The following is an 8575-nucleotide window of genomic DNA, read 5'->3' as shown; positions in this document are numbered from 1 at the left end:
CGCGGTGCTGCCTGAAGGGGGCGTGGTCTCAAAAATGGGGCGTGGCTTGGGGAGGGCGGGAAAGGGGTGTCCTTATATGGAAATGAGGGCGGGAATGGTGTCCTTATATGGGAATGGAGGTGGGAAACGATGTCCTTATATGGAAATGAGGGCGGGAAATGATGCCCTTATATGGAAATGGGGGCGGGAATGGTGTCCTTATATGGGAATAGAGGCGGGGCCCAAGTGGAAGAGAACCCCAATAACCACCCAACATCATTAATACCTGATTGAAGCCACCAATACCCCAAAGTCACCCCAATATCATCATTAATACCTGATTAATATCCCCCACCGATACCCCGACATCATTAATACCTGATTACAGCCACCGATACCCGCCATCCCCCCAATTCTGTCCTATTATCACCCAGTGTCCCCCCATTGTGACCCCAACAGCATCGACCAGTTCAACCCCACAGAACAACAACAGCCCCAGCGTCAGTCGGGGCTCAGGGGCAGCTCAGCTTCATCAGCACAATGGGACCCAAAATATCCGGATTTGGACCCAAAAAACCCGGATTTGGCCCCAAAAAACCCAGATTTAACCCCAAAATACCCGGATTTAACCCCAAAATACCAGGATTTAGACCCAAAATACCCGGATTTAACCCCAAAATACCCGGATTTGGTCCCAAAATACCCGGATTTAGACCCAAAATACCTGGATTTGGACCTAAAATGCCCGGATTTGGCCCCAAAATACCCGGATTTAACCCCAAAATACCCGGATTTAACCCCAAAATGGCGCCTCGTGCCCGGGCCCCCCCGAACCCCCCGCAGCCCCACGGCGGAAACACCGGAAACAGACAACCGGAAACAGAACTGCACCCCCCACAGCCGGAACCGGAAATAAAAATGCGGTCTCAGTGATATCCCACAATCCCCTCCGCCGGAAAAGACGCCATTGCTCGCGAACAAAATGGCGCCCACCAAATGAGGCGTTATATCCCGCAATGCACCTGGCCGGAAGTGACGCGACTGCGCATGATCAAAATGGCGACCGCTACTTGCCACGCTATATCCCACAGTGCACCATACCGGAAGCAACGTTTTGCGCATGACCAAAATGGCGACCGCCACATGCCACGCTATATCCCACAATGCACCATAGCGGAAGCGACGCTACTGCGCATGACCAAAATGGCGACCTCCAATTGCCTCGTTATACCCCACAATGCACCTTGCCGGAAGCGACGCTATTTTTCACTATAAAAATGGCGCCCGCGATTTGCCGGGACACTGTGGGGCTAATGGGGCTTCTGTGGGGTTCTATGGGGTGCAATGGGGCTCTATGGGACACTGTGGGGCTAATGGGGCTTCTATGGGGCTCTATGGGGCACTGTGGGGTTCTATGGGGCACTGTTGGACACTGGGGTTCTGTAGGGCTTCTATGGGTCTCTATGGGGCTTCTATAGGGCTGTATTGGGCTTCTATGGGACACTGTGGGGCTTTATGGGGCTCTATGGTGTGCTATGGGGCTTCTATGGGGCTCTATCTGTCCCTATGTGTCTCTATGGGGCTCTGTGGGGTCTCCACCATCATCCCCTCACACCCACATCGCTGCCCCCCACCATCACCCCATCAACCTCATCAACCCCGTTACCCCCATCACCCCATTATCACCAGTTCCTGTTCTGTCTGACCCCAATATCACTCCTTATCACATCTGATTTTTCTTCCGTTCTAACCCATATTTTATTGGTTTTCTTCCACTCTAAACCGTCTTTTCTTGGTTTTCTTGCACTCTAACCTGTTTTTTATTGGTTTTCTTCTGCTCAAACCCTGGTTTTCATCATTTTCTTCCGTTCTAACCCATCTTTTCTTGGTTTTCAGATGCTCTAACTCTGCTTTTTTTGCTTTTTTCTTTTTAAAACCGCTCTTTTCTTGGTTTTTCTCTGCTCAAACCGTCTTTTCTTGGCTTTCTTTCACTCTAACCCGACTTTTCTTGGTTTTCATCTGCTCCAACCTGTCTTTTCTTGGTTTTCTTCGGCTCTTACACATCTTTTCTTGGTTTTCTTGCACTCTAACCCGTCTTTTCTTGGTGTTCTTCCAATCTACCCCAGCTTTTCTTTGTTTACTTGTGCTCTAACCCGGCTTTTCTTCGTTTTCTTCTGCTCCGACCCGTCTTTTCTTGCTTTTCTTCTGCTCTAACCCAGCTTTTCTTGGTAGGAAAAAAGCGCAGCAAAACCAAGGATTAATGAGTTAGAGCGGAGTAAAACCAAGAAAAGCAGGGGTTGAACTTATGAAAACCTATAAAAGCAGGGTTAGAGTGCAAGAAAACCGAGAAAGAACAGGTTAGAGCAGATGAAAACCAGGAAAAGCAGAATATAGCCGAATAAAACCAAGTAATGTCGTGTTAGAGCGGAGTAAAATCAATAAAAGATGGTTAGAGCGTATGAAAACCAATAGAAGCTGGGTTAGAGCGGGAATAAACCAAGAAAAGACGGGTTAGAGCGGAAGAAAACCAAGAAAAGCAACGTTACAGCAAATGAAAACTAAGAAAATCAGGGTTAGAGCGTAAGAAAACCTAGAAAAGCTGTTCCCCCCCTCAGTCATTTCTGCCCCCCATCAGCTCATAGAGCCCCATAGAGCCCCATAGGGACCCATAGAGACCCATAGAGACCTCATGTGCCCCCACATCTCCCCATAGACACCCTATATCCCCCCATAGACACCCCATATCCCCCCTATATCTCCCCCTATAACCCCATATCCCCCCCACAGACCCCATATGTCCCTCCATATAACCCATACAACCCCATATAAACACATATAACCCCATAGACACCCCATATCCCCCCATAGACACCCCATATCCCCCCATAGACACCCCATAGAGCTCCACAGAACCCCATAGACACCCCATAGAGCCCAACAGAACCCCATAGACACCCCATAGAGCCCCATAGACACCCCATAGAGCCCCATAGGGACCCCATAGAGCCCCATAGAGCCCCATATACACCCCAAAAACCTACATGTAGCCCCATAGACACCCCATAGAGCCCCATAGACACCCCATATTCCCCCATAGACACCCCATAGAGCCCAATAGAGCCCCATAGACCCCCATATACACCCCAAAAACCTACATATAGCCCCATAGACACCCCATATCACCCCTATATCTCCCCCTATAACCCCATATCCCCCCCACAGACCCCGTATATCCCTCCATATAACCCATACAACCCCATATAAACACATATAACCCCATAGACACCCCATATCCCCCCATAGGGCCCCATAGACACCCCATATTCCCCCATAGACACCCCATAGACACCCCATAGAGCCCCATAGACACCCCAAGGCAGCAACAGAGCAGAAGAGCTTCTTCATGTGGGTAGATGTGACCTCAGCGAGGAGCTCCAGCAAATACCTGCTGCCTCCCAGTGCCAGCCCTTATATGAGCCCCAGGAGGGGGCGGAGCCAGCCCTGCAGCCAATCGGATGCGTTGCCTGCACTTGGGCTGTACTGCTGTGTCCCCGCCCCATCATGGCTTCCAACCATGACTCAGCATTTCTATTATATCACCCTGATTATATCATGATATCATCGCCCCCCATCACCCCCCATCACCCCAATGTCCCCCCATTTATTGTGCTGTGGTTTCTCCTCTATCCAATAAGAACAAATCAATGTCATTATTCACCTGTTATTGTTTTTGTTCTTGATTGGGGCTGTTATGTAACATCCTGATTGGGCACCTGCTGAGGGGAGGGGCCAACCCCATGTGGGGTGGATTGTGATTGGTTGGAGCCTGGCTCCTCCCCTCCTTGGTTGGTATTTAAGGGCTGGGAAGGGCAGGGGGCAGCATCAGTTCCAGCTCGGTGCTCCTATGGGAGCATTGAGGGAGAGGATTCTCCTTCCTGCTGCTTTCGAGGTCTGGATACCATATGGGATGAGACTCTGCTTGGAGATCCTTTCCTTTGGGGTCAGTGGTGAGTCTTTGGCTTTGCAATGGGGTAAGGAATTTCTTCTTTATTACTGGGCTGATGTCTGCTCCTTTTGATTGCTCCTAACAGCACTTATGGATGGGGTGAGAAGGAGCCGTATCTATTATGGATGGGGTGAGAAGGAGCTGTATCTAGAGCCTCCTTCCTTTGGATGGATGCTCAGCCTTCACAATGGGGTGATCAATCCCTTCTTTATTGCAGGGTTTGGGGGTGGAATGGGTCCCTTTGGGATGCTCCATCCCTAGAGGTGTTTGAGGCTGTGGGACCCTGGTGTGGTGGTTGGTGACTGTCCCCATAGCAGGAGGGTTGAATGGAGATGGTCGTGATGGTCTTCAGTGCTGATCGTCATTTGATTCTATGCTCATATATTGCAGAGTATCAGCCCCAATGTTGGATGCTATGGGACGTTGTTCATCACTATCTCCATCTGGACACGGAGCCATTGGCTGCTGCTCTCTGGACTCGGTTCTACAGCCAGTTCTTCATCCATCTCATCATCTTCCCATCCACTTGGTGTCTTCATCACTTGGACATGAGGACGGTGTGGGGTCCTGCATCAGAGGCCTTGGTGAAGTCTAAGTAGATGATATCAGCAGCTCTTCCTTCATCTACTGATGTATCAGTGCCATCATAGAAGTCTATGAGGTCAGTCAAGGAGCATTTGCCCTTGGTGAGGCCGTGTTGATTCTCCATCATCACCTCCTGCTTTCCATGAGCCCCGGGTCCTTCTATGAGGATCTCCATCATCACCTCCTGCCTTCCATGAGCCCTGGGTCCTTCTATGAGGATCTCCATCATCACCTCCTGCCTTCCATGAGCCCTGGGTCCTTCTATGAGGATCTCCATCATCACCTCCTGCCTTCCATGAGCCCTGGGTCCTTCTATGAGGATCTCCATCATCACCTCCTGCCTTCAATGAGCCCTGGGTCCTTCTATGAGGATCTCCATCATCACCTCCTGCTTCAATGAGCCCTGGGTCCTTCTATGAGGATCTCCATCATCACCTCCTGCTTCAATGAGCCCTGGGTCCTTCTATGAGGATCTCCATCATCACCTCCTGCCTTCCATGAGCCCTGGGTCCTTCTATGAGGATCTCCATCATCACCTCCTGCCTTCCATGAGCCCTGGGTCCTTCTATGAGGATCTCCATCATCACCTCCTGCTTCAATGAGCCCTGGGTCCTTCTATGAGGATCTCCATCGTCACCTCCTGCCTTCCATGAGCCCTGGGTCCTTCTATGAGGATCTCCATCATCACCTCCTGCCTTCCGTGAGCCCTGGGTCCTTCTATGAGGATCTCCATCGTCACCTCCTGCCTTCCATGAGCCCTGTGTCCTTCTATGAGGATCTCCATCATCACCTCCTGCTTCAATGAGCCCTGGGTCCTTCTATGAGGATCTCCATCATCACCTCCTGCTTCAATGAGCCCTGGGTCCTTCTATGAGGATCTCCATCATCACCTCCTGCCTTCCATGAGCCCTGGGTCCTTCGATGAGGATCTGCTTTGTGGTCATTCCCAGCACAGCAGTGGGACCGACGGCTCAGCGGTTCCTGGGCTCATCCCTTCTACCTTCCTACAAAGGAGCGCCATGTTGGCCGTGTTTCTGCTCACCGGACTGCACCCCATTGTCACCACTTCTCAGTCTGCGATGCGTCTCATCTGGACTCATAGACTGTTTGATTTGGACCTTGGTTGGTCTTGCACTGGGTTGTTGACCTTATAAGGTCCAATGGGGTCTTATGTGGGGCCCTATTGGTTCCAATGGGGTCTCATGGGGCCCTATTGGTTCCAACATCCCTCCCTACCAAACCCAAGGTGAGTGCTGTGTCTATGAGCTGCCCTGCAGATGTGGGCAGTGCCTTCATTGCCGTGTTGTGTCCCACAGGTTCCAGCAGAGCACAGAGATGTGCGGCTCCTGATGAGAGCAGCGAGGAACAGAAACCTGCATTGCCTGGACCCAGCTTTGCTGATGGTAACTCTCAGCCCAGCAGGTAAGGGCAGCACATAGCAATTGCTTTTTACCTGTTCCATTCTGAGATTGAAGGTAACGTTCCATTATTATAATGATAATATCTGCTCTCGTCCTTCTGCATTCTCTTTTCCTCTGTTCTCTGCTGTTTCTCCAGCATTTCCTGCAGTGTTTCCTTTGTTCTCACTTTATGTTCTGTTCATTCTATGGGCCTTGTTGTTCATTTTGGTGCTTCATTCCCTTCAGCCTTTCATTCCGTGTTGGAGTTCCAAGCAGTTTCCTCTGCTGCCTTGCCCTCCATCTTGATCATCTTCCCAATGTTCTATTGGGCCTTGCCCTCCATCTTGATGTTTCTTGTAGTGCCCTTTTAGGCCTTGCCCCCCATCTTGATGTTTCTTGTAGTGCCCTTTTGGGCCTTGCCATTCATCTTGGTGTTTGCTGCAGTTTTCTCTTCAGCGTTGCCCTCCATCTTGATGTTCCTTGCAGTGTTCTTTTGGGCCTTGTCCTCATCTTGATGTTCTGCGTGATGTTCTCTTTGGCCTTGCCATCCATCTTGATGTTTTACATGGTCTTTTTTGGCCCTTGCCCTCCATCTTGATGTTTCAGCAGTTCTGTTTTGGGCCTTGCCCTCTGTTTTGCAGTTCCACGCAGTGTTCTTTTAGGCCTTGCCCTACATCTTGAAGTTGTATGTGCCCTTTTGGGCCTTGTTCTCCATCTTGATGTTCCCTGCAGTGTTCTTTATGGCCTTGCTCTATTTTGCAGTTCCATGCAGCATTCTTTTGGGCCTTGCCCTCTGTTTCATTGTTCCCTTTGTTGTTCTCTTGGCTCTCCATGCTGTTTTCCCTTTGGCCTTTGTTCTTGGTGTTTCCTATAATGGTCTGTTTGCTGTTGCTTTTGCTTTGGTTTCCCTTGGCTTTCCTTATTGCTTTTGCCCTTGCCTTACCCTTGGCTGCTTGCTTTGCTTTTGTCTTGCAGTGTCTTTCTGTGGTTGTTCTACTTGTGTTTGGGATTTGTGTTAATGTTTTGTTTGTGTTAATCTTGATCTGCTCCCCCGGCTCAATGCGGGTTGTAATGATAATGACTGTAACCAGTATTTGTTAATGGAACTGATATTTACCTAATATTTACCCAATACTAAAGGTGTCTGTTATGATAAATGCAGTCATAAAAGTGATGCTCAGTGCTTTATGTGAAAGTCACTTTAATTATGATCGTAGTGTGGGATACAATTGTTAAACTTACTGCAAATTTAGACTTAAAAGTAGCATTAATTATATCCCTAATAGCATTAATTCTATCCCTAATAGCATTAATTATATCCCTAATAGCATTAATTCTAGCCCAGTGCCTTCATTGCCGTGTTGTGTCCCACAGGTTCCAGCAGAGCACAGAGATGTGCGGCTCCTGATGAGAGCAGCGAGGAACAGAAACCTGCATTGCCTGGACCCAGCTTTGTGATGGTAACTCTCAGCCCAGCAGGTAAGGGCAGCACACAGCAATTGGTTTTTACTTGTTATGTACTGAGATGTGAGGTTAGTGTTTTTGACTTCATTTTTGCACTCCGTGGTGTCCTATGGGCTGTCTGTGCTTGTCCTACTGTGTTGTCTTTGTGTTTGGTCTTTGCTGTTGCTCAGTTGTTTCTTGCAGTGTTTTTCTTGCTCTCCATTTTGACATTCTTTGAGGCATTCTCTTGGGCCTTGCCCTCCATTTTGGCGTTCCTTGCGTCGTTCTTTTGGGCTTTGCCATCCATTTAGGCATCCATTGCATCATTCTTTTGGGCTTTGCCGTCCATTTAGGCATCCATTGCATCATTCTTTTGGACTTTGCTGTCCGTTTAGGCATCCATTGCATCCTTCTTTTGGGCTTTGCCGTCCATTTAGGCATCCATTTCATCATTCTTTTGGGCTTTTCAGTCCATTTTGCCATTCCTTTTCTTGTTCTCTTGGGCTTTGCCCTCCTTTTCAGTGTTCCCTGCATCCTTTTGTAGGGCCTTGCCCAATATTTTGATATTCTCTTGGGTGCTTTCTTCCATTTTGCAGTTTCCTGCATCATTTTGTTGCGCCTTTATGTCCCTATTCCTGTTCTCTGCAGTGTTTTGTGTTGTATTATGTTCTGTTTTGATGGTTTTTGTGCTGCTCTTTTGGGCCTTGCTGTTCATTTTGCCATTCTCTGTGTTCTTCTTTTGCACTTTTTGCTCCATTTTAGTGTTTTTTGTAGCAGATTTTTGGGCCTTGCCCACTATTTTACATTTTCATGTCCCACTTGTTTCAGCCCATTGATCTAACTATCTCTTTTTCTTCCTTAGGGCCCTTATATTCCCTGGCTGATGGATGTTCCCCTTTGATGCAGCGCTCCATGCTGCCATGCAGGCGTTCAATAAAGCTTTGGGGGGCTGACGATCCATCACAACAGCACATCAGCTTCATGTTAGTCAATTAACCTCCATTTAATTGGAATTAGCTTTTGAGTTAAGTTCTGTTAACCAATTTGGTTTAAGGTTTGCGTTCAGTTAACCTTACCCAAATTGGTTTTAGATTTGACATCACACTTAAACAAATTGGTTTTAGCTTTGTAATCTATTAACTTCACCCACACTGGGTTTTGT

At 48.5% G+C, this 8575-nt stretch overlaps 1 protein-coding gene across 2 annotated transcripts; it reads left to right on the top strand.

Annotated features, from left to right (window-relative positions):
* Window positions 1-5666: 5666 nt before the first annotated feature.
* Window positions 5667-8575, top strand: LOC107307118 (uncharacterized). 2 transcript variants are annotated; one of them, XM_085531604.1, is made up of 4 exons: window positions 5669-5816; window positions 5887-5992; window positions 7345-7449; window positions 8276-8575. In XM_085531604.1, exons 1-4 carry the CDS (start codon window positions 5763-5765, stop codon window positions 8407-8409), a joined length of 399 nt encoding a protein of 132 aa, XP_085387730.1. In that variant the 5' UTR covers window positions 5669-5762; the 3' UTR covers window positions 8410-8575. The 2 variants fall into 2 exon arrangements, 1 of the variants encoding a protein (XP_085387730.1); XR_014940520.1 differs by lacking the exon at window positions 7345-7449 and having other exon boundaries at window positions 5667-5992.

This window comes from Coturnix japonica, unplaced genomic scaffold (genome assembly GCF_054131305.1).
Source record: "Coturnix japonica strain WE unplaced genomic scaffold, WE-NBRP24 Scf043, whole genome shotgun sequence".
In the NCBI taxonomy this organism is placed as follows: Eukaryota; Metazoa; Chordata; class Aves; order Galliformes; family Phasianidae; genus Coturnix; species Coturnix japonica.
The sequence above is the reverse complement of the archived record's forward strand: the minus strand, read 5'-3'. Positions and strand labels throughout refer to the sequence as shown.